The sequence below is a fragment of the Entelurus aequoreus genome, linkage group LG06 (genome assembly GCF_033978785.1).
Source record: "Entelurus aequoreus isolate RoL-2023_Sb linkage group LG06, RoL_Eaeq_v1.1, whole genome shotgun sequence".
Taxonomy (NCBI): domain Eukaryota; kingdom Metazoa; phylum Chordata; class Actinopteri; order Syngnathiformes; family Syngnathidae; genus Entelurus; species Entelurus aequoreus.
In genome coordinates this window covers 49165012-49192058 of record NC_084736.1, presented here as the reverse complement: position 1 = coordinate 49192058, position 27047 = coordinate 49165012, and the positions used below count along the sequence as shown (strand labels likewise).

Sequence of the window (27047 nt, the reverse complement as noted above, 5' to 3'; positions counted from 1 at the left end):
ATGAATACAATACTTAGATTTTAAACACTTTGTAGGATTCAACACAAGACTCGTAAATTCAACTTAATGGCAAATGCTTATTTCTGGTAAAGGCAACACTCCGTAGTCTATACATTACTGCCATTTAATGTCTTGGAACTGCAACTGCATGCAATGTATACTAAATAATACAGCACAGTCCTTGCAAATGAGAAACAAAAGTGTAAGAAAACAAGATAATTGGACAGCACAGCTCAGTGTTAAATGTTGATATTTTTAAACAATTAACATTCATTTACACATTTGAACACTCACAAAAGTAACGAAAATTGGTACCCTTGAGTACCGGTATTGATTCCCAAGTACCGGGAATTGGTACAGTACCGATTCAGATGTGAAGGGTACCCATCCCTACATTGGTTTCACTCCTATCTTACTGACAGGATGCAGTGCGTCTCCCATAACAATGTGACCTCGGAGTATGTTAAGGTAACGTGAGGAGTTCAACAGAGTTTGGTTCTTGGCCCTGCACTCTTCAGCATCTACATGCTGCTGCTAGGTGACATCTTACACAAATACGGTGTTAGCATTCACTGTTATGCTGATGACACCCAACTCTACATGCCCCTAAAGCTGACCAACACGCCAGATTGTAGTCACCTGGAGGCGTGTCTAAATTAAATCAAACAATGGATGTTCAGCAACTTTTTGCATCTTAATGCTAAGAAAACGGAAATGCTGATTATCTGTCCTGCTAGACACCAACATCTATTTAATAATACCACCTTAACATTTGACAACAAAACAATTACACAAAGCGACTCAGTAAAGAATCTGGGTATTATCTTCGACCCAACTCTCTTATTTGAGTCACACATTAAGAGTGTTACTAAAACAGCCTTCTTTCATCTCCGTAATATCGCTAAAATGTGTCCCATTTTGTCCACCATCGACGCTGAGATCATTATGCATGCGTTCGTTACGTCTCGTCTTGATTACTGTAACGTATTATTTTCAGGTCTCACAATGTCTAGCATTATAAGATTACAGTTGGTACAAAATGCGGCTGCTAGACTTTTGACAAGAAAAAGAAAGTTTGATTAAATTACGCCTGTACTGTACATACCTTTAAATACCTATAAACATATATACCTACAGTATATGCTGTATATACCTATACTGGCTCACCTGCACTGGCTTGCTGTGCACTTAAGATGCGACTTTAAGGTTTTGCTACTTACGTATAAAATACTAAATGGTCTAGCTCCATCCTATCTTGCTGATTGTATTGTACCATATGTCCCGGCAATAAATCTGCGTTCTAAGAACTCCGGCTTAATAGTGATTCCCAGAGCCCAAAAAAAGTCTGTGGGCTCTAGAGCATTTTGTAATCGGGCTCCAGTACTCTGAAATGGCCTACCAGTAACAGTTAGTGATGCTACCTCAGTAGAAGCATTTAAGTCCCATCTTAAAACTAATTTGCATACTTTAGCTTTTTAATAGACCCTTTTAGACCAGTTGATCTACCGTCTCCCTTCGCTGCTTGGCCCCGTGACCAAAGATTAGCCTCCACGGAGGAAGCGCGAGCCATTCCAAGTCGGGACCCGGGGTTGACCACTCCTGTGTGCAACAGTTGGTGACGTATCTGCACTTGCTGACCTGTCTCCATTCAAGATGATCCCCTGCTGGCCTCCCACTGGACTGGTCTTTCACATTATGAAGTCGGGACCCGGGGTGACCACTCCTTGTGCATCAGTCGGTGACGTCTCAGCGCCCCTACTTGTCTACATGCAAGAGGATCCCTTGCTGGCCCCACTATGGACTGGACTCTCACATTATTAACCGTATCCACTCGGCATCCATTGCACCGGTCACCCAAGGGGGCAGGGGGTGCCTACATCTGCAGTTCGTTCCAGGGTTTCACGTTGTTCCCGTTGGGTTGAATTTTTTCTTGGCCTGATGTGGGATCAGACCCGAGGATGTCGTTGTGGCTTGTGTAGCCCTTTGAGACATTTGTGATTAAGGGCTATATAAGTTAACTTTGATTGATTTTTTGAATAAACAAATTGCAGTCCCTACTCAACAGGTAGTTTGTAAGCTAACAGTAGCCTGATTTAGAGTAGCTTATCAAAGGGTTAGTGCATATATTTTTATATAATATATGTTCTTGTAAGATGAACTAGTGAGGGTTTCTCTGGGACCACCAGTGGTCTATGAACCGCATTTTAAGAAATGCTTTAATAAAATATGTAAATTCCCTAATATTGACGCTACATTACATAGGTAAGAAATGTTATAAGGAAACTTCTGAACATCACTAACGACACTAAAATCCAGCAAAGTCAACTAATTAAGTCACACAAAAATCCTGAAAGACACACAGGATTTTCAAAATCTACTTTACAAGAAACAGTCTGGATGGGTGAAGGTCTGTGTTGAAGTATTCATTCCACTCCCGATGACAGACTGGTCCTTAAATAGGCAATTAGGAGGAGGTAATGTCTGACTCAGCAATGTCAAACACCTGCTTAATAGCAATTTAACCACAAACACCTAAATTACATTCATCATTACAACTTCTAGGGTCATATTTATAAAAGATTAATGTAGGTCAAGTTCACCACCTGTTTTGTCCCAACCCACGTTTCTTCTATTCCTAGAGGAAACTTGTTTAATTTTTTGCCATTCCTGTACCCTAACATTATCTGGCTGGGAAAATATGTCCCACTTTTAAACCTCTGACATGTTGGGGGGCGGTGAACAAGAGAAGGCAAGAAGCAGGTGTTAAGCAAGAGTAGTAGTTTGCACTTGATGCAAAAAAGCTGAGTGGAGAAAATTTAACTTGGGATAGTACCATTCACATTTGATCTGATACAGTACCAATTTGTTGTACCTGGGAATTGATACCGGTACTCAACGTTACCATTTTTCGGTACTTGTGTGTGTGTAAATAAATATTAATTGTTTTGATAATAAAATATATTTTTTATTGCAATATATAAAAATGAGCTGACTATGATAACTGCTATCCAGTTGTTGTATCTTGTTTTATTATCAGATTTTCGAGTTCCATTTGCAAGTATAACACTAAGTTGCAATTACAGTTATAAGTCCAAAATGTTAGATGGCAGTAGTATATATTTTATTATGTGTTTTTTGTTGCACCCTAAAAAGTGTTAATACTGTAAGTATTGTATTTTTTACGCACCAGCTGTTTGATTGTAACATGCATCTTAGTTGTAGTTTTCATCAACAAATTTGGAGGTGTTGACATTGCCATGTAAAATCGCTAATAAATAGATCAGTAGCATGTCAATAACAAAGCCAATGTATATTAGCATCAAGCTAGCACACTTTTTTGTAAAAGTAGAGCACTACTTTCCTTACATTGGCGCGTTTGTTGAGTCTATTTCTTTGTTGGCATTTAAAATTGCAACATTACCCAGAGGTAGGTTGGCTGAGTTCACTCCTAGTGCTTCTGGAGTGATCACCAAGGGCGGAAGTGCGAAGAGCTGGCTGAGTGGGCAAACCAGGTACCGTAACATGGCACCGTTTGATCCTATGTAAATCAGTGCACGGTAGGATCGGTGGGATTCAATTTGTGCCAAAAAAGTACCGGATTCTGTACCCATCCCTTACTACACACTACAGTAGGGATTATAGTAAGTAACGTTGACATACTTACGATCATCTTAAAAAGCACACAATCATACAAAGTATGTTGTAATACATTTAATCCAAAGACAAACTGTGACAAAGAATTGGGTGATTAAGAAAATAGAAGTTGAATCCAGACCCTTCAATTGTTCAACAACAACAGTTGAATTAACAACCCATTAATATAATATCAAAGAATGAAGAATATTGTTAAATTACGTAATTCTAAACACTAAAAATGACTAACAATCTGAATTTGTATCCATGTAAAGGGAAAACGTTATCAGATTTTATAAGATGGTGAAGGTGTGCCTAAAAACACAATAAAAATACACATTATCAGTGGTGGGCAGTCAGGTCCAGCAAGAAGCATTGACCTACATTTACAACTTAAATTCTAGTATTGGTTTCATGAAATTGTATTAATTTATTCCCAACAGTTTATCATCTTTACTTTGTTGCGTGTCTCTTGGCTGCACTGCTTTCAGTATGTGTATGCTCAATTGTTTTGTCCAATCAGATGTTTTCTTTTTTGTCCTGCCATGTTAATGTGATCCACATATATAGCCTGCAGAATCAGGAGTGCTGGCGGATGTCACGTACGCTATATTACAAATGGGATTGTTTCTTTAACCAATCATATTTCAGATTTGCTTCACAGAGCCTGCTAGAAGGCACAATAACGTCAGCATATTTTTGTCCCATGATTTGTTGATCAGAGCCAATCAACATGCCGAATAGTGAGTAGTGGTTTGCAAACAATAGCGCCTACAATTGCTGATGGCGGAAGAAGATAGATATACTTGGGTGACATTACAAAAAAGTTAGACATGTTAGAAGTCTATTCAGGTGTACTGGAGAGGAGGCTACGCCGGATAGTCGAACCTCGGATTCAGGAGGAACAGTGTGGTTTTCATCCTGGTCGTGTAACTGTGGACCAGCTCTATACTCTCGGCAGGGTCCTTGAGGGTTTCATGGGAGTTTGCCCAACCAGTCTACATGTGCTTTGTGGACTTGGAGAAGGCATTCGACCGTGTACCCCGGGAAGCCCTGTGGGGAGTGCTCAGAGAGTATGGGGTAACGGACTGTCTGATTGTGGTGGTCCGCTCCCTGTATGATCAGTGTCAGAGCTTGGTCCGCATTGCCGGCAGTAAGTCGGACCCGTTTCCAGTGAGGGTTGAACTCCACCAAGGCTGCCCTTTGTCACCGATTCTGTTCATAACTTTTATGGACAGAATTTCTAGGCGCAGTCAGAGCGTTGAGGGTATCTGGTTTGGTGGCTGCAGGATTAGGTCTCTGCTTTTTGCAGATGATGTGGTCCTGATGGCTTCATCTGGCCAAGATCTTCAGCTCTCACTGGATCGGTTCGCAGCCGAGTGTGAAGCGACTGGGATGGGAATCAGCACCTCCAAGTCCGAGTCCATAGTTCTTGCCCGGAAAAGGGTGGAGTGCCATCCCCGGGTTGGGGAGGAGATCTTGCCCCAAGTGGAGGCGTTCAAGTACCTCGGAGTCTTGTTCACGAGTGAGGGAAGAGTGGATCGTGAGATCGACAGGCGGATCGGTGCGGCGTCTTCAGTAATGCGGACGCTGTATCGATCCGTTGTGGTGAAGAAGGAGCTGAGCCGGAAGGCAAAGCTCTCAATTTACCGGTCGATTTACGTTTCCATCCTCACCTATGGTCATGAGCTTTGGGTTATGACCGAAAGGACAAGATCACGGGTACAAGCGGCCGAAATGAGCTTCCTCCGCCGGGTGGCGGGGCTCTCCCTTAGAGATAGGGTGAGAAGCTCTGTCATCCGGGGGGAGCTCAAAGTAAAGCCGCTGCTCCTCCATATCGAGAGGAGCCAGATGAGGTGGTTCGGGCATCTGGTCAGGATGCCACCCGAACACCTCCCTAGGGAGGTGTTTAGGGCACGTCCAACCGGTAGGAGGCCACAGGGAAGACCCAGGACACGTTGGGAAGACTATCTCTCTCAGCTGGCCTGGGAACGCCTCGGGATCCCCCGGGAGGAGCTGGACGAAGTGGCTGGTGAGAGGGAAGTCTGGGCTTCCCTGCTTAAGCTGCTGCCCCCGCGACCCAACCTCGGATAAGCGGAAGAAGATGGATGGATGGATGGATGGATGGATGGATGGAGGGATGGATGTTAGAAGTTATCAGCCAATAGGACATGCTAGCTTGTTTCAGCGTGGGACCATATTGATTTAATATTGTAGTGACCGGCAGTTATGTGTAGTGTTGGGAGTTCGTAATGTCCGACTGTCTGCGGCTGTGATCGCTTCGTGGCTTTGGGTCAATTTTAATTTCAATTCAATGTAATCATTCATATAGCACAGTTAACAACCACAGTTAGCCAAAGTGCTAGACAGTAGGGTTGTCCAGATACCAATAATTTGGTACCGGTACCAAAATGTATATCGATACTTTGCAATACTATTCCAAATGAAGGGAAATATGAAAAAGTGCCCATTTTGGCTTTATTTTAACAGAAAATCTTGCAATATAATAAACATATGTTTCCTATTGCACTCAAACAACAATTTTAGAAGGTTAAAATATAGATTAAAGGGCATTAAACACATTGTGTTTTTCTTGTTGCACTCGAAGAACAATTTACAATTTTCCATATTGCATATAGTCTGCCATAATCAAGGATTAGATTAGAATATAATAAAAATGCTTTATTTAGATTATAATAAATGCTTCATGATTTATGGTTGCCACTCCTGGCATGTGCTTTAAGAAAATTACAATTATAAGTAAGTACTAAAAACAGAACTATGGATAAATGTACCCAGATAAGCCATGTAGCAGGTAAAACACTTTTGTTAAAAGATAAAACACAAATGTAGACATTTGTTACCAAATTCAGTCATTTTACTTGCACAAGTTGAAGTTAGACGGGCGGTCTTAACTCCGCTAATATTGGGCATCAAGCCAAGCAGCTGTGTGCGTATCTACATGTTATGTATCTACACGTGTAGAACAGAGGAGCTGTTACTATTGAAAGTAGCTTACAGTATGTGTGTTTGTGTCACACCTGGGTGAAGTTTTGTCTGGTTTCATGTGGTCTTGTCATATCCTGTTTTATTTTGAAATGTTAACTCTCCCTCTCATTTCAGATCACTTGCCCTTCCTCCTGTTTCACTGGTCTGATGTCTCTCCTGATTGCCTGATTGTGCCCACCTGTGTCACCCTCCCTCATGTGTATAAATGTCTCGTCCTCCTCCTGTCCTGTGCCAGAGTGTTTCGTCTCGTCATGTACCTCCAGCAGTATTCCACAGTCTCGTCCAAGTCGTTGAGTATTGCCTTGATTTATTCTTTGATTTCTCTGTTCCCTCTGAAGAGTGATTTTGATTTGCTAAAGTTTTTGGTCAGTTTTGTTTGAGCTAATTTCATAGTGCTCTGCCTTTTTTTCCCTCCTCTTGGAGCGCTTTAATTTGTAGATATTTCTTAACTCTTTATAGAGTAGTTTCTGTTTATAGCGTTTTGTCTCTTCCTCTTTGTGAGCGCTTTTCCTTTTGGGTAGCTTATCATAGGTTGTTGCTTTTGTTATTAGATCAGTGTAAATTTTGATATTGTCCTTTTTCCTCCCTTTGGAGTGATTTTCTGTTTATTGTTTTATGCCCTGTGCTACGTTTCCTTTTTACTCTAGTATATCAAGTATAGAGTTTGTAGCCAATTGTTTATTCACTCTGTCTGAAGAGAGATCATAGAAAACAGCAGAATAAAAGCCTGCGTCAAACGTTTCCTGTCTGCAACTGAGTCCTCATTCTTGCCAAGTCCTAACATTACACTCTGGCCAGTATGGACTCAGCAGAAGCCAAACGACTGACGGAGATCCTGCGCGCCCAGGAATCACGTCTCGCCCGACAGGAGGATTTTCAGACAGGGATGGCAGCGCACATGGGTCACCTCTCCCCCCAGCTGCAAGACCTACTCGGGCAGTTTGCTCGGCCGGATCCGGCGTCCCAACCTCCCACGCCAACTGTCACTCCCACGCTGCCTTCACCTCCTCCCACAGCCGGATGCAAGCTGGCTCCTCCGGCGCCATATGCTGGAGATCCCGGTTTGTGCAAAACATTTTTGATAGACTGTTCTATTCATTACGAGCTCATGCCCCATGCATTTCCCACGGACCGCTCCAAGATCGCATTCATGATTTCACACCTTACGGATAGAGCCAAGGCTTGGGCTTCCGCCGAATGGGGGAGGAGCTCGTCACTCTGCCAGTCATTCACAGACTTTCAAGCTGCTCTAACTAAGACTTTTGACCCAGTGTCCTCCAGCAGAGAAAATGTGCAAGAGCTAAGCAGGTTAATGCAGGGCAGCGGCTCCGTGTGCGACTATGCCATTCGCTTCCGCACGCTAGCAGCAGAAAGCGGATGGGGCGACATGGCCCTATATGACGTGTTTCTGAAGGGGCTCGGAACTGCCATACAGGATCTCCTCGTTCCCCTGGACCTACCCGACAACCTAGATGCCCTCATCGCACTCGCCATCAGGACGGACAACCGACTAGCCCAGCTGAAACGACAGCGTGGTGGGGGACCAGCTGATGCAGGAAGAACCACACGTCCTTTTGCACCTAGCGGGTCGACCACTCAGCGTTCATCCCGGGAGCTACATCCTCACCTCCGCACTGATCGGGAGGAGGAGCCCATGCAGCTGGGAAGAGCCCGACTGACCCCAGAGGAGCGACGCAAGCGGCTGATGGAGGGGAGATGTTTTTACTGTGGAGAGGGCGGTCATCCTGTCGTTTCATGTCCGGCCAAGGGTGTCCAGGTGGTGAGTCACGTTCCGGCTGCACCTCAGATGCCACGCACTCTCACTAAGATCACAATCACTCATCACACGACCACAGATCTAGAGGCGTTTATAGACTCTGGGGCAGATGAGAGTCTGATGGACTGGGGTTTAGCCAGGAGACTAGGACTCAAATCAGAACCGTTAGCTAAACCCATTAGAGTCAGATCTCTGAATGGTAAGGAGCTTTTCACCATCACGCACATCAGTGAACCTGTCCAAATGAATATTGACTGCCATCAGGAAAAGATTAGTCCATACTTGATTACTTCACCCTCTCATTCTCTGATCTTGGGGCATCCATGGCTGTACCAGCATAACCCTCGTGTTGACTGGAAAACAGGGGAGATCAGCGAATGGGAAAGGGAATGCACCAAGAACTGTGTTTTTTCTACTGTCTAGGAAAAACGTGTCAAAGAAATTAATCTTTTTTTCTGCCAATCCTGCCACAGATTTAGAATTTCCAAACCTGAAGTCCGTTCCCTCCTGTTATCACCACCTGTGACAAGTCTTCAGCAAGACAAAGGCCCTGTCACTTCCGCCCCACCGATCCTACGACTGTGCCATTGACCTGCTTCCCGGTACCACTATTCCTAAGGGGCGTCTGTACTCTGTCTCTGGTCCAGAAAGGGCTGCCTTGAACAATTACATCTCAGCATCACTGGAAGCTGGCTTGATTCGCCCGTCATCATCGCCAGCAGGAGCAGGGTTCTTCTTTGTGAAGAAGAAAGACGGGTCGTTAAGACCCTGCATTGATTACAGCCCACTCAATGACATTACCATCAAGAACCGTTACCCTCTTCCCCTCATGTCTTCTGTCTTCGACCAACTCCAACAGGCCAAAATATTCACCAAACTGGATCTACGCAACGCTTACCATCTGGTCCGAATAAGAGAGGGAGACGAGTGGAAGACCGGATTCAACACACCCAGCGGCCACTATGAATACAGGGTCATGCCCTTCGGACTCACCAATGCCCCCGCCGTGTTCCAAGCAATGATCAATGATGTTCTAAGAGACTTCCTGGACCATTTCGTGTACGTCTACCTTGACGATATATTGATTTATTCACCTGACAGTGACACTCACCAAGTCCACGTAACTCAGGTTTTAAAGAGACTCTTGGACAATGACTTGTATGTTAAAGCTGAAAAGAGTGTTTTTCATGCCGACACTGTCTCCTTCCTGGGCTTCATTGTAGCTCCTGGAAGAGTGCAGATGGATCCGGGTAAAGTTAGCGCTGTGGCCGATTGGCCTACACCTGACAACCGCAAGAGGGTTCAGCAATTCTTGGGTTTTGCTAACTTTTACAGGCGGTTTGTCAGAAGCTTCAGCGCAATAGCTGCTCCTCTCCATGCTCTTACCTCTCCCCAGGTGCGGTTCCACTGGTCTCCAGAGGCAGAGAGGGCCTTCCAGACACTCAAGCACCGCTTCACCTCAGCGCCCATCCTCACCATTCCAGACCCGCAGCGCCAGTTCAGCGTGGAGGTGGACGCTTCTAATGAAGGAGTTGGAGCGGTCCTGTCTCAACGCTCTCAACAGGACGGGAAGATGCATCCCTGTGCCTTTCTGTCGCGGCGGCTGTCCAAAGCTGAAAGAAACTATGATGTTGGCAATCGGGAGTTGCTGGCGGTGAAGCTCGCCTTGGAGGAATGGAGGCATTGGCTCGAGGGGGCCGAACACCCATTCATTGTCTGGACGGATCACAGGAATCTGGAATATATCAAGAAGGCTAAGAGACTCAACTCTCGCCAGGCCAGGTGGGCGCTCTTCTTTAATCGCTTTTCCTTTTCACTCTCCTACAGGCCGGGGTCCCGCAACGTCAAGCCAGATGCCCTGTCACGACTATTCGACCCCGAGCTTGAGGCCAAGCAACCTGAGACCATCCTTCCACTGAACTGTGTGGTAGGAGCGGTAACTTGGCCAATAGAAACTGAGGTAAAGCAAGCTAACGGTGTGGCCCCGCCACCTAGGAGATGTCCTGATAATCGATTGTTTGTCCCCACTGAGCTGCGTCCCCGGGTGATCCATTGGGCCCACACCTCACTGCTTTCATGTCATCTGGGAGTTAAAAGAACTATGTTTGTAATCTCCCGGCGGTTCTGGTGGCCAGCTATGGAGGCGGAGGTCCGGGAGTACGTCGAGGCGTGTTCGGTCTGTGCCAGGAACAAGATGTCTTCCAGGTCTCGCATGGGACTTCTCCAGCCGCTCCCCATCCCCTCCAGACCATGGTCGGACATCGCGATGGACTTCGTTACAGGGCTCCCGGTCTCACAAGGTAACACCACTGTTCTCACTGTGGTGGACAGATTCTCCAAGATGGTCAGATTCATCGCTATGCCTAAATTACCTTCCGCCAAGGAGATGGCGGAGATTATGATGACCAATGTGTTCAGAGTTCATGGATTCCCCAAAGATATTGTTTCAGACCGGGGGCCCCAGTTTGTATCACGGTTCTGGGGGGAGTTCTGCCGACTCATTGGAGCCAAGGCCAGCCTGACATCAGGATATCATCCGGAAGCCAACGGCCAGACCTAACGACTTAACCAGCAGCTGGAAACCGGCCTCCGGTGCGTGGTCTGCCAGAACCCCTCCACATGGAGCAAACACCTGGTCTGGGTAGAGTATGCGCACAATTCGCTACCTACATCAGTCACCGGCCTCTCTCCCTTTCATTGTGCCTTAGGGTACCAGCCCCCTCTCTTTCCAGAGAATGAGTCGGAAGTGTCGGTCCCCTCCGCCCATGCCATGGTCCAACGTTGTCGCCGCATTTGGGCAGCCGCCCGTCAAGTATTGACCAGACAAGGAGATCGGATGAAGAGAGCGGCAGACCGAAAGAGACGACCTGCGCCCGCCTACCAGCCCGGTCAGAGAGTCTGGCTATCAGCCAAGGACATACGTCTCAAGGTTTCATCCAAGAAACTGGCACCACGTTTTGTAGGACCGTTTCCAATCATCAGGCTCGTCGGACCTGCAGCGGTTCGACTTCGTCTGCCCCGATCCCTCCGCGTCCACCCTACCTTCCACGTTAGTCAGGTTAAACCAGCCAAGGAAAGCACCATGGTCCCAGCCACCACGTCCCCTCCACCACCCGAAGTAATCGACGGTGGACCAGTCTACAAGGTGAAACGCTTGTTGGCAGTACGCAACCGGGGCAGGGGCAGACAATTCCTGGTTGATTGGGAAGGATACGGACCTGAAGAAAGACAGTGGGTTCCGTCCCGCCACATTGTCGACCCCACTCTTATCAAGGACTTCTTTAGAGACCACCCTGAACAGTCTGGGCCGTCAGGAGTCGGCCCTAGAAGGGGGGATTCTGTCACACCTGGGTGAAGTTTTGTCTGGTTTCATGTGGTCTTGTCATATCCTGTTTTATTTTAAAATGTTAACTCTCCCTCTCATTTCAGATCACTTGCCCTTCCTCCTGTTTCACTGGTCTGATGTCTCTCCTGATTGCCTGATTGTGCCCACCTGTGTCACCCTCCCTCATGTGTATAAATGTCTCGTCCTCCTCCTGTCCTGTGCCAGAATGTTTCGTCTCGTCATGTACCTCCAGCAGTCTTCCACAGTCTCGTCCAAGTCGTTGAGTATTGCCTTGATTTATTCTTTCATTTCTCTGTTCCCTCTGAAGAGTGATTTTGATTTGCTAAAGTTTTTGGTCAGTTTTGTTTGAGCTAATTTCATAGTGCTCTGCCTTTTTTTCCCTCCTCTTGGAGCGCTTTAATTTGTAGATATTTCTTAACTCTTTATAGAGTAGTTTCTGTTTATAGCGTTTTGTCTCTTCCTCTTTGTGAGCGCTTTTCCTTTTGGGTAGCTTATCATAGGTTGTTGCTTTTGTTATTAGATCAGTGTAAATTTTGATATTGTCCTTTTTCCTCCCTTTGGAGTGATTTTCTGTTTATTGTTTTATGCCCTGTGCTACGTTTCCTTTTTACTCTAGTATATCAAGTATAGAGTTTCTAGCCAATTGTTTATTCACTCTGTCTGAAGAGAGATCATAGAAAACAGCAGAATAAAAGCCTGCGTCAAACGTTTCCTGTCTGCAACTGAGTCCTCATTCTTGCCAAGTCCTAACAGTTTGTGAGAATGTCAACGTGTTGGCTAAGCGACGTCAGTGAGTGAGTGGGCGGGTAAAGAGAGAGAGAAGCGCACGCACTGCGCAGTAAAGTGATGAATGGGTCCGGTTGTGTCCTGCAAAACTAATAAAAAACAACCAGATTGTCACAAACCGGCGGCTTCAAATTCTGACTGGAAAGCGGATCTTAGCAGACCCATTGCGGGGTAAAGTGAACTGAAGGGAACGTCTACCCTGCGCTCCTCTACTACGGTCTGCACCAAAGCGAACAGCAGGACAGGTGTAACAACTACATTATTACCTGCAACTCTTTATAACTCCTTGTGCAGATCTGCATGTTCATTATTTAAATGTTTACCTAACTTTTAAGCAAAGGTGGTAATACTAATCGCCACATTTGGCGAGGCGTGTTTTAAAGCAACACTTGAAGCGCAGGGCTTCCTTGTTTAAAGCGTCACCTTTACCGTTGGTTTTGAAGCCCAAATACTTCCATATTGCGCTTCACGCACACTCTTTATTAACCAGTAGAATTGTCGTTTTTTGCCATTCTTCCTCTCCATGATGTTATTGCTTGTATGCACTTTGTTTGTGCGTATTGACACACTCAACATCATGCGCCTCGGCTCTGTAGTCACAGCCACACAGCGGCACTTAGATGAAAGAACGGTACCGGTACTTTTCAAAGGCAGTATAGTACCTATTTCAATCAATTAGTATCACGGTACTTTATTAGTACCAGTATACTGAACAACCCTACTAGACAGACATAAAAACAGATTAAAAATAGTGCAAAAACTGTGTCAAACATACAATGTTTGAGAAACGCAATGAACCGCCATCCAGACAGGCCACGTGTGAATGCCCTTTTTTGATATTGCAACCATTTCCATTCAAAATCCCATAGAGCTAACTGGTAATTTAGCATTGCTTTGAACACGATCAGCGTGACCCATTTACAGCCTTATTTAAAAAATAACTGTACTATTCAAATGTATATGGAGCCAAACCTTTTACTCAAAGGTATTTTGTCTAAATAACATTTTGTTTTTAGTTTTGTTTTGCCCATTTATTGTGTTTAAGTCACTTCTTTGATTGATGCCCAATTGGTATTGTAATTTTGAATAGGTTTTTTTTAACTCTGTATTAACAAATAAAGGAGCTGTTGTGTAACAATGGCATTAAATGAAAGTAAAATCCTTCACTCAATGCTCATTAAATCAAATGAATTAATATTTAAATGCACTTTCTTTGAATATACAATGAATTTCTGGTCTCTTTCTGGTCACAGATGCGTACGTGCACTGGCCCACACTTTCCCAGGCATTTTTTTTTATACACGGCCCACACACATTTAGAGAAAGCCAGGGGGTGGCTATAATCAGCCAGTGTATAACATTTAGGAGATTAGGACGTTCCTGTCCATAAATCTCGGTTTTGTGGTCCTATACAGTGTTCCTAACTCCCTGGCTTTTTCCCTCTGGTTTCCTCTGTGGACGTCAACGCAGCCCTGCACCCTGGAGGCAAAAGCACCCTCCAACATTTGGGAATAATAACACCAAGATCCACTGAGAGCTCAGTGACCTGTACTCAATCAAAGCAGCCACTTACTGTGAACTATGGAAGAAGCAATGCAGCCCAATGTGTGAAAGCTCACGGCTCTCATTCGGTACAACCACAGCTAAAATATGTTCACCAAAGTTTAATCAGTAAACCCTGTTTGCCAAAACATTTACAAGCTACACCCACTAGAGCACAATCTCCTGGCAACAAACGGAATGATTTTGATCTTGTGGCTTTTGTCCATGGCCACCTGGAGGCAAGTGGGCTTTTCTACGTCTGCAATAATGCGTAGACTATAAACCTTATCTTCTTAACAGCCCCCTGTAAAATGACTTCCTTTCCATTTGGATGTATGCATGCATTTCTCCCTGGGGAACAACGCTGGATGGAGTTGCAGCACATGATGCTGAGGAATTTAAAGACAAACTAATGATGCTTTTTTTAGACAATAGTGTTGTTTAAAGATTATTTATTATCAGATTAACCACATTTTTTATTTTTTGTATTTATCATTATTAATCACAGGTTATTACTTGCTAGCGAAATTTAAATTAACTTACATAAAATAGGATTTTTTTTTAACAAAAATCCTATTTTATTGTCAGAATGTGGATTTTTTTTTTTTTACTCATTTATGTGTCCAAAACCTGGTAATACCCATCCATTCATCTATTTTCTACCGGCGTTCCGGGGTCGCGAGGCCAACAGAGAGAGACAGACAGCCATTCAAACGCACAATTTTATCTAAAGTCCATTCAGGACGTACTTTGAAAGGAAATATGCCAATGAGCACACCAGCCGGGGTTTTCTTACTCATCTTTGTACTAACCCATGGCGCTTTACAAGTACCTATCCACGGTTATGCTGAAGGAGCATATACCTTCAAAATAAATTGCATGATTAATCTGCTTTCTGTATGTACATGATTAATGCAATATTTTTTGTGATTAATCACAAGTTAACACGCCATTTATGACAAAACTATTAAAAACACTAGGAGCCTGATCTACTCAGAGTTTGTGTGTATTAAAACATGTGCAAACTTGATAGCACACGTAAAGCTGATCTACTAAACTTGTGTGCAGAAGATTTTCTCTCTTAAGTTGCAAAATCCATTTAGCTTGCTGTCTCTATAAATATGCAGAATATTGGCCCTAGTGTGTCAATGTGAGTGTGAACGTTGTCTGTCTATCTGTGTTGGCCCTGTGATGAGGTGGCGACTTGTCCAGAGTGTACCCTGCCTACCGCCCGAATGCAGCTGAGATAGGCTCTAGCACCGCCGCAACCCCGAACGGGACAAGCGGTAGAACATGGATGGATGCTGATCATCAGAATGCCAACAATACTGGGAGGAAAAAATGCTAATTCAATTATTTAGCACTCACAGTGTGATTTTTCAAGATTAAAACTGTTCTGCGTTTATATTTAGCATGTCTAAAATGTGCGTGCAAACTGGCAGTTGTGCAGGAATAGCTGTGAGAGAGGAGGCAACCGCAATGCAGCTCCGTCCGTCCGAGATATACCTGACAAACATATACGGACAGTCAAAAATAAATAAATATTAGATATATAATTTTCTAATTGTATAGCTGCTGGATAACTTAAGGGGCTGATTAAAACCAATTCAATTGATACGTTTTGGTGTTTGCTGCCGTTTTTGTTTTTTTCTTTTCATGATGTTCGTTTTTGAAAAAAAACATCTTCAAATATTAATTTTCTTGCGTCTCAAACACACCTTTAGCGTGCTAAAAACGTGGGTTGTGTTGGAGAAGCCCGGCAGGACTGCTTCTAAAATGCCCATAAAAAGTGGTACATTATGGGCCGCTGCGTGTTTCGAAACGTAGTAAAAATGTGCAGTAAATGAGTGTCTCAATGGTGAAAAACGCATAGTACGCGCAAAAAACCTAATTTAAATAAGGCAGTATGCCGTCACTTTTGCACTTGTTATCGATTGTACATGCAGTCTTAGTAGATCACACACAACAAACCCATTAATAGTACACACAATTTTATAGTTTGCACATGCTGTTTACTGCGTGGTATTTGGAGCTCAGTAGATCAAGCCCTATGTGTGCTCTGTAAACCATCTGTGTACACTCGGTAGTTCCAAATTAGGAATAAGGTTCATGGACTAACTTGCGATACAACATTATTGAGATATTTTGCAGACTTCTTGTTGGGAAGCTTCCAAAACAATTTCCAGATAATTATTATTATCAGAAATATCTTAAAATTGACCACATGTGGCTGCCTGTACCACCTTCAGGCAATAGAGGAAAGAATTGCACTTATTAAAAATTCTGGATTTAAATGAAATACATGTGAGTCGGGGTCTGTGCCGCTATGTGTGTTTATGATCTCAGTGCTATGTACTCATATCACATACCATGTTTACCTACCGGAACGCCGTCATCGACTCTGTGGTATGAGAGTTGACGGCAATCTGGAGTGAGCTGGAAAGAATAGACGTCCGCATCACCTGCACCCCTCCCCAATCCTCGCCCTTGTCCATCTCCTGTCAGTGCTTGAAAAAGATCTTCAACATATTGCTCTCTCGGGACCTCCATGTGATTGGCCCCGCCTGTCACCTCGTCTTCTGAAACTGAAAACAAAGAACAAATGTTTTGCATGTTTGCAAGATTGTCTAAGTCATGCACAGAAGACAAACTAGACTGGGAGCAAAGGGCTGATAGTTGGCTGCAGAGCAAAATTGTAAACATGAATTATGTACTTGGTCGATTTAAAGGGAAGCATGCAGTGAAGCGGACGGGAATGTCATCAGCTGTTGCACAGCTGCTCACAAGAGAGCCGAGGGTCCCAATTAACACATCAAACACAGACACATGGATAGTGAGGAGCCCACACAGATCTGTCACAGCCCCATCCAATCCTGTCAACGCTGCAGATGGACAGCAATAGAAAACTAAGGAGCACCTATGTTCCAGGTGTCCTTCCACAGAAAGTGGGTGTACACACTCAACATGGGTGCACATACAACAAGGTGCCTTATGCTGGTTAATCTATTTTATACACCTGTAAACTGCAACACAGAAGTGAATGGATTATGGAAAAAACAGCTGTATGTGTGTCCCCTTCGTTGAAGAGTAGCAACATTATACGATGGGGTCCGCAACAGGTGTGTTAGACAATCCATTCTTATATTCTGTAAATTTGAGTATAATGGTGGTCAATGGGGACTTGTTTGTCCAGTGATACTAAATTGCCATTGGGTTTGAAATCTGACAAAGCAAATGATAAAACAAAGCATGACATTTGCTTTTTTGCTATACTAATGTATATTCAGGCCTGATCTTTACCCCAGTAGCACTTTTGAAAATAAAATAAAAGACAAAATAAATTCAAATGAGCATAAAAAGGGGTCAAACAAAACAATACATGATTGGTATTTTTATTTAGGACTGAAGTTGATTGAGAGTTTTGAGCAGAATAAGTAGAAAAAAGTATGAATCAAAAAAGGGGAATACACTCTTAACTAAAAACGTACCAATCTGAAATTAATATTGAATATTGGTCAGATATCAGAAAAAAACCCACATGTATACACTCTTAACTTGGGGTGTCCCGATCTGATATTGATATTAAATATCGGTCCGATATTATTATCAATCAATCAAAGTTTATTTATATAGCCCTTGGATAGCCCTAAATCACGAGTGTCTCAAAGGGCTGCACAAGTCACAACGATATATTAGAAAAAAATGTAATTTGGATGATATCAGCTGGCACCTACAATGTCCGATCTCAATTTATTTGTGCAAAGCTGGACATACAGTTAACATCGAAGGCCTTGTTCACACTGCAGGTCAATTAAGATTTTTTTTTTGCCATTCGTGACCTTTATCAAATGTTTTTTATGTCAATGTGTGAACACTGCAATTCCAAATTTTTCAAATCCAACCGAGGCCTCTTTCGTATGTGGATATACATTGGATATGTATGTGACGCTGCAGTGTGAAAGCTTGTGTCGCATTCATCCGACCAGAACGTCATCACAAAGCGATAAGCGTCATAATTCTTTGCCAAAATAGACGGTTGCAAAATAAATAGTTAACAAATTAGCAGAAAACAGGCAAAATGTATGTTTTAAGAACTCACTTCAATGTTCCACTACTCCTGTGTCTTTAGACTGCTCAGAAAATGTGGACTTTAGTTGCACAATATCCTTCAAATTGCGACAAATGCGCCAAGACTACTATCGGTACTAGAATTTGAGCCACGTAACTTGTGAGGTCAGTTTGCATTCACATTTGAGATCACATTTTCTTTGTAACGTGAACGATTGCATAAAAAGATTGGATTTGACAAAAAAAAATCAGAATTGGACATCCTACCCTGCAGTGTCCTCAAATAAGCACACAGGTTGGTAATTTATTGTATTTTAGTGAAGTCACTTACAAAATGTAAACAGTGTAGACCAGTGCTTCTTAACCATACCCATGTTAACCCATTGTTGGGCTGCCAAAAAATATCTGTTTCTCAGCTGTGGTCCGTGTAGGCCGCAGCAGTACTCAGTTGTAATACACTTTCCCACCACTTGTGTTAGTAATGACAATATCAAACAAACAGAAGAAGTCTGGAGCTAAAGTCATAGATAAGTTTCTTAAAGGCCTACTGAAACCCACTACTACCGACCAAGCAGTCTGATAGTTTATATATCAATGATGAGATCTTAACATTGCAACACATGCCAATACAGCCGGGTTAGATAAGTAAAGTGCAATTTTAAATTTCCCGCAAAATATTCTGCTGAAAACGTCTCAGTATGATGACGTTTGCGCGTGACGTCACGGATTGTGCGGACATATTGGGACACCATTGTGGCCAGCTATTAAGTCGTCTGTTTTCATCGCAAAATTCCACAGTATTCTGGACATCTGTGTTGGTGAATCTTTTGCAATTTGTTTAATGAACAATGAAGACAGCAAAGAAGAAAGCTGTAGGTAGGATCGGTGTATTAGCGGCTGGCTACAGCAACACAACCAGGAGGACTTTGAGTTGGATAGCAGACGCGCTACCGTGAGTACAGCTTTGGCTTCCAAACATTTGATCGCTTGCCTGTACGTGCGTGCCGCAATGTGCATGTCACGTACGTAACTTTGGGGAAATATATGTGCTGTATGAACTTTACGGAGGTGAACGGTACTTTGGGCTGTGGGATTGAGTGTGTTGTGCGGGTGTTTGAGTTGTATTGGTGGGTTATATGGACGGGACGGGGGAGGTGTTTGTTATGCGGATTAATTTGTGGCATATTAAATATAAGCCTGGTTGTGTTGTGGCTAACAGAGTATATATATGTCTTGTGTTTATTTACTGTTTTAGTTATTCCCAGCTGAATACCAGGTCCCACCCGCCTCTCACAGCATCTTCCCTATCTGAATCGCTTCCACTGCCCTCTAATCCTTCACTCTCACTTTCCTCATCCACGAATCTTTCATCCTCGCTCAAATTAATGGGGTAATTGTCGCTTTCTCGGTCCGAGTTGCTCTCGCTGCTGCTGGCCATGATTGTAAACAATGTGCAGATGTGAGGCGCTCCACAACCTGTGACGCCACGCTACTTCCGGTACAGGCAAGGCTTTTTTATCAGCGACCAAAAGTTGCGAACTTTATCGTCGATGTTCTCTACTAAATCCTTTCATCAAAAATATGGCAATATCGCGAAATGATCAAGTATGACACATAGAATGGACCTGCTGTCCCCGTTTAAATAAGAAAATTTCATTTCAGTAGGCCTTAAAGCGCAAAATGTATGACTAAAGTGGTGAAGCTGTCATTTTAATTGCACTTAAATTTTATTGAGAGTTTTATTGAAAAAACATACATTATTATTATTTTTTTTTTATTTAGTTAGAATGTATCTATTTTAGCACTGCATAATTGTATCAACATTTATTTTTCATCCTTTTTCTTTCATGAGTCCCTTTTTATGCAGTATATTTGATTGGTATTTATTTTTGTAATCAGCCTGACCTAAGCCTTAATGATAATCTTTGTGATTAACACATGCTCTACAGAGGCACTATAGAGAGCCTACTGACCAACAGCATCTCTGTCTGGACTGGAGCCTGCAGTGCCTCAGACTGGAAGTCTCTGCAGAGAGTGGTGAGGATGGCAGAAGAGATTATCAGGACTCCTCTTCCCCCTATCCAGGAGATCGAAAAAAGCTGCTGCCTGACCAGGGCTCAGAAAATCTGCAGAGACTCCTCCCAACCCCACCAAGGACTGTTTTCACTGCTGGACTCTAGAAAGAGGTTCCGCAGCCTCTGTAGCAGAAGCTCCAGGTTCTGTACAGCTTCTTCCCTCAGGCCGTAAGACTCTTGAACGCAGTAAAATAATCCCCTCAATTCCCCCGAAAAAGGAATTAACTCGCTGGAATGTAAAGACAATATAACATACATCCATAAATGTGGATGCATATACAAAAGTGCAATGTATTTATCTGTGCAGTAATCTATTTATTTATATCTGCACCTTATTGCTCTTTTATCCTGCACTACCATGAGCTAATGCAACAACATTTTGTTCTTATCTGTACTGCAAAGTTCAAATTTGAATGACAATAAAAAGACTTCTAAGTCTAAGTCTTTCATATCATTTGACAAGGTTCATCCTGTTAAACTGTAAGTATGTTAGGTATAATTATCTAATACAATTCAAATCAAGAGTAAGATGGCTAATTCAGTGTTAATATTTGAGTGGGCCCCGTCCCCTCTGTATTGGAAAAGTTGGGCCCCGAGGTCAAAAAGGTTAAGAACCCCATACTGTTGCCTCACAGGAGAAGCAGATACACAACAGATAAGCACACAATAACCCACAAGCAAGACATACGTGATAGGTGTCATCATTGAACAATATTGCAGTCTAAAACCACACATTTGTCAATATAAACAAGTATCAAAATATCCTAATTGCATATTACTTACACATACAAAGTCTCAAAGGAAGAAGTGTATTAGAAATTATCCAGTAACAAATGTGTCCGCATCGTTCAATTTACTGCGTGATGAGCTTAACATCATGAATTATTGTGACCACAAAGTGTCGACAAAAAATTAATTACCTCACCACTTCATTAAGACATCATATTGTAATTAAATTCCAGACAGTTGATAATAACTATGTTAGTGTTTTCAAACCTACCTTTGTTCTCTGACTAATTTCATTTGATCTAACCCCCTTTCTAATTCCGGATTTCCACTGGATCCGAAACGGCCGCGGAACGACATCACCAGCGTCACAAAACCACTCCCCTGCTTTGCTGGTATTTGACACAAACCCCCATATCTCCATATAGCTGCCCGAGATATGCCTGTATATTATTCTATAATTTTGGACCACCAGAATCAGCATGTCCCCATCCATTTATGTCAACAGGTTGAAATTACGTCTGAAAACCTTTGACAAGTTGACTTCATGTCCGTCGCAGCCCATTAGGACATTTCAAAGTGTAAAATACGATCTGCCTTTAAAACGTAGTAATTTATTTTGGAAGTAAACCAGACCATTTATTTTGTGTTTGTACATGACTTCCGGTCCAACATAAGCAGATTTTAGCTGAATTGAACCGGATTTGTTGCGACGTCCGGCAAACATAGAAGCTACACGTATATTTAGCGCTGGAACGCGGAACGTCAACGGCATGTCGGTGGAAACGGACACATTGACGGGAGGAGTCGGCCGCCGTGCGTGTGCCGTTTCGCATCCAGTGGAAATCCGGGGTAACATTCCACAATACAAAATAATAAACGTGTATATAATAATGATAGCTGATATCGGTTCGATATTGTTATTGGCAAATACTCAATGTATTGTATCAAAAAGCCCATATTCTTAACTCCTTGAGGACTTTTTCATCCTAGCACTACTTAACTGAGGGTTAAAACTGTAGTTACGTGCATTTCAGCGGCTACAAAATAACATGCATATTTTTGGACTTTTAGAAAAAAACTGAATACCAGGACAAGCATGAGGAGTACATTCAACCTCCCCACTTAATGGGGACATACTGTAGCTTGTGTGTCAGATTAGAAGATGCAGGCTGAAAAACAGTAGTTCTAGATGGCTCGTTTTACCTTCTCCAATCCAAGCAGAGCTGCCATCAGAAAGAGTTAGCGCGAACCCAGCACCAAGGTCCACGGCAAAGTCCACACACAGAAAATAAGGGGTCCCTGGGTTTGTGGGCATAATGATCCGTTGGACTGTGCCGCTCATGCCTTTCACCTGCAGTCAAGTGACACACAAACAAAATCTAATTAATATGATTTTCAAAATCAGTATGTACAATCGCTGTTAAAGCATACCAATTGTGTGTTGCAAGATTGCATTCATCTTTAAGTGGTATCAAAATCCTCCACCGTTTTACTTCTCGGATTTAAAAATAAAAGCTTCATGGGGTGTCTCAATGGGGTCTCAATGAGTTCATGGAACCTCATGGAGATAATCAGGTTTTGGCAAGCTTTTGTGTTACAATGGGGCCTCTGTGACCACCAGCAGAGTAATTACATGCTGCAATAAGTGAGGCCTCAATAATTATTTTATTGCGATATATTTTATTCCAAAAAATGGGTGTACATAGTCAAGACATTCACAACCAGATTAGATATTGTTCCTTTTTTTAACAACTTCAAACCTTTAAAGAGAAATTGACCATTTTTATTATGAAGAAGTACCATACTTGCCAACCCTCCCGTTTTTAGCGGGAGACTCCCGGTATTCAGCGCCTCTCCCGATAACCTCCCGGCAGAAATTTTCTCCCGACAAACTCCCGGTATTCGGCTGGAGCTGGAAGCCACACCCCCTCCAGCTCAATGCGGACCTGAGTGGGGACAGCCTGTTCTCACGTCCGCTTTCCCACAATATAAACAGCTTGCCTGCCCAATGACGTCATAACATCTACGGCTTTTAGAGAGTAGAGTGCACAACTGCGCACACAACAAGGAGACGAAGCAGAAGAACGAGGAAGTTACAGACATGGCGACGCCGTCGACGAGCAAGATGAAGAAATACGCTTGCAAGTTCCAAAACGAATGAAAACAAGAATTTCAGTTCATCCAGGACAGTTCGAAGGGGAAGGGGTATGTATGTTGCCTGTACATTTTGTAAAACAGACTTCTCCATTGAACACGGGGGCCGAAATGATATACTCAGACATGAACGGAGAAGCTAAACAGGACAATGCTGCCATCTACTGGATAGCCTCCGGGACACTAAAATTCAAGTATTTATTTTATTTATATGTATAATAAAATAAATATATATATATATATATATAGCTAGAATTCACTAAAAGTCAAGTATTTCATACATATATATATATATATATATATATATATATATATATATATATATATATATATATATATATTATATATATATATATATATATATGAAATACTTGAGTTGGTGAATTCTAGCTGTAAATATACTCTCCTCTTAACCACGCCCTTAACCACGCCTCAGCCACGCCCCCCCACCCCCACCCCCCCACCCCCCGATATCGGAGGTCTCAAGGTTGGCAAGTATGAGAAGTACACATGCTTCTGCAGACGCATGAGGTGGTGTTGGTAGTTAAGAGACATCAGAAAAGCCTTGTCAGAGTAAAGTGACGAAAATGCTATAAATGAAGGCAAAAACGGCCATTATCTTTTGTTGCAGCTGATTATTTAGAAGGGAAAAAAAACAGTGCGGGACAGCTCAGACCGCAACATGTGAAGCTAACATTACTTCACATTACTGTCTCATTATTTTGTGGTTGAAGTGATTGAGTGTTGTGCACACTCCTTTTGCAATGTCACTGTGCCCTCAAGCAAATGTTTGAACTCACTGAGCAGCATCAGCTGTTGTGACTGCAATGCCAGAAACAGCCTACTGTCAGTTATAAGAATTGCAATGAGAGCCATTTAATAAATTGTTTAACTATTATTTAGGTCAGTGGTTCTCAAATGGGGGTACGCGTACCCCTGGGGGTACTTGAAGGTATGCCAAGGGGTACGTGAGATTTTTTTTAAATGTCTGTCAAAAAGAACTGTGAAAAGAAATGCAACAATGCAATATTCAGTGTTGACAGCTAGATTTTTTGTGGACATGTTCCATAAATATTGATGTTAAAGATTTATTTTTTTGTGAAGAAATGTTTAGAATTAAGTTCATGAATCCAGATGGATCTCTATTACAATCCCCAAAAAGGGCACTTTAAGTTGATGATTACTTCTATGTGTAGGAATCTTTATTTATAATTGAATCACTTGTTTATTTTTCAACAAGTTTTTAGTTATTTTTATATCTTTTTTTCCAAATAGTTCAAGAAAGACCACAACAAATGAGCAATATTTTGCACTGTTTTACAATTTAATAAATCAGGAACTGATGACATAGTGCTGTATTTTACTTCTTTATCTCTTTTTTTCAACCAAAAATGCTTTGCTCTGATTAGGGGGTACTTGAATTAAAACAATGTTCACAAGGGGTACATCACTAAAAAAAGGTTGAGAACCACTGATTTATTTAGGTCATCATTATATATTGCATTGTATATATATTATGGATATCAATCAATTCAAATAATTTAGATTAATTAACAATGAACTATAATTAATTATTTCCAATTAACTATATTTTAATCTTACCTAAAAAATGCTGAAAAAAGCCTGCAACTTGAGGTAATTTCATTTAAATTCATTACATTATTGTGGCAGATCAAAAGACAGACATATAACCAAAAAAATGTAAGGCTGAAATAATAAATAATCAACTAGACTGCTATTATTTTTTCGATTAGTTGACGAGTCAAAAGATTATTGCTTATGGTATGCTGTAGACGTTTGAGTTTGACGTAGAGTCTGCGACTTGATTTTAACTCAGTTTTAAAACCTATAATACCAAATTCAATTGTAACTAAATACACATAAATTACTGGGAAACTAATCCATCCATCCATTTTCTACCGCTTATTCCCTTCGGGGTCGCGGGAGCGCTGGAGCCTATCTCAGCTACAATTGGGCGGAAGGCGGGGTACACCCTGGACAAGTCGCCACCTCATCGCAGGGGAAACTAATGGTTTGACTTAATTCCACAATGTATATAATCACAGTGAAAAATAAATCAACAGATTTAAAGTACAAGATGACATGTAAACATGACATTCAGTGCAAAAAGTATTTTTTATCCAGTGCCGTTAGGGTTAATTAGCTGTAATTATCTACCTAAAGAAATAAAAGTGTAAACAAGAACATTCCCGGCGTCCTATCAAATCAAAATGTTTTAAGCGACTTCTCGACAACAGCTAATCCTTCTTGATTAATTTTATAATCACTTTACAGCCGTAATATAAAGTGATGAAATGGTAAGTAACTTTTTCTGAGCAACACAAAATGACATAATAAATAACATTGTTAATCATTACAAAGTAAAGTGATAAAAAAACATCAGGGTTTTCCCGACATGTGATTGACAGTGGTGGCCCGCCACTGCAAAATAATAGCCGCCATGCCTTAAAAATGAGGGGTTTGTTTTAACGTGAAAACAAATTTAAGAAATAAATTGTATGAATGGACATATAAATAGGGATGATGCTCGAAACTGGTTTTCCCGGTTGTTCAATAAGAAAAGAACCGAGGACTCTAATCCCTTTTTGAGAACCGGTACCTGTTATCGAGACCACTATAGTAAAGAAAAAGAGTTGGTTCTTTATTCGAATTCCTGAGAACGAATCCCTTCCCACAGGAAATGCCCTGTGGGACGCAATGTTATGCCCATTCGATTGTAGACTCTTACTGACACCTTGTGGCGATATGAAAATACTACGCGTCATTAGTTTGGGCACTTCCGGGTTGGCGAGTCAGTTCAGTTCATGAGACAATTGAGAAGTAGACAAGTTGTGTTAGCTCCTACAAGCCTTGGAAAAGATAAGTCTGTAAGTAAACTGTTTAACTTGTTTATATAACTCAATATTAAGGTGGAAAGTGTTTCAATTTGATTGTAAGATGTCTATTGAAAAACGATTTTTGTGCACTGTTTCAATGGATGTTTTGAGGACTTAAAATGGCTGCCAGTCATGTATTAACACCATCGAAATAGTTTCAACACTCAGAAGTATTTTTTTTATGATAGTACTGTATATTTGTGTGAAGCTAATATTTACATATTGTGTATTACATTTCAGTATGTTAATTGAATCACATAGCTTATACATTTGTCATTGTGTGTATTTCAGTTTAAAAAAATAAAAAATAACAGTCCAGTGCAAGACAAAAGTAAAGATAGGAAAAGACAAAGCAAGATCAACAACAATAAAGAGCCTAAATGGATTAATCTGCTTTGGAACTTTATTAGACATCTTGGATTGTTTGTTAGCTGTCTGCCAAGCTGTATAACCTCAACACGTATAGTGAGGGCAGAACAGGCAATATGCAATTATTGCCAGGCTTCGCTCTCATGTAAGGGAAGAAGAATTGTTGATTGATGACTGTGGTGTTCTTAGTGTCATAATGTGTGTAGTTAGTTTGTTCCAATAGCAGCAGAAGTGCACTTTTTGGAGAGCTGTATTATTTTCAGTTTTGTGCCCAAGGGACTGATTTTATTTAACACTATATTATTATTTATACACCTATAGTGATCACAGAGACAGGTTGTTTTTGTGTTACTGTATATATATATGTTTTTCGGAAAAATCCCACTTAATATACTTTGGGTAACAACAGTCAATGTTTATTTATTTATTTTATTTTATTCTTATAAAATAAAAGTGAGCTTTTGTTAAACCAAATATTGTGTTTTTTTCCATATACAACAATCTATCTGTTGTCCATTATGGACATGTGTGACAGAAGAAAATATGTAAAACATGCGATGTATCAAATAGATACTGTATACATGATAAGAATACATTTAAACCAACAACACCAGAAAAAAATGCTAGATTTGTTGCGTTTTTAGAAAAGGAAATATCACTAA

At 41.9% G+C, this 27047-nt stretch overlaps 1 protein-coding gene across 2 annotated transcripts in view; it reads right to left on the bottom strand.

Annotated features, from left to right (window-relative positions):
• Nucleotides 1-27047, bottom strand: part of LOC133652322 (DNA repair protein XRCC4-like) — a 91106-nt gene that overhangs the window by 40294 nt on the left and 23765 nt on the right. For both annotated transcript variants that reach the window (XM_062050931.1, XM_062050932.1), the window contains exons 2-3: nucleotides 22169-22316; nucleotides 16476-16678 (exon numbers count right to left, since the gene is read on the bottom strand). In XM_062050931.1, the coding sequence (XP_061906915.1) occupies nucleotides 16476-16678; nucleotides 22169-22307 (342 nt within the window). In that variant the 5' untranslated portion in view covers nucleotides 22308-22316. The remainder of the gene's footprint in view (nucleotides 1-16475; nucleotides 16679-22168; nucleotides 22317-27047) is intronic.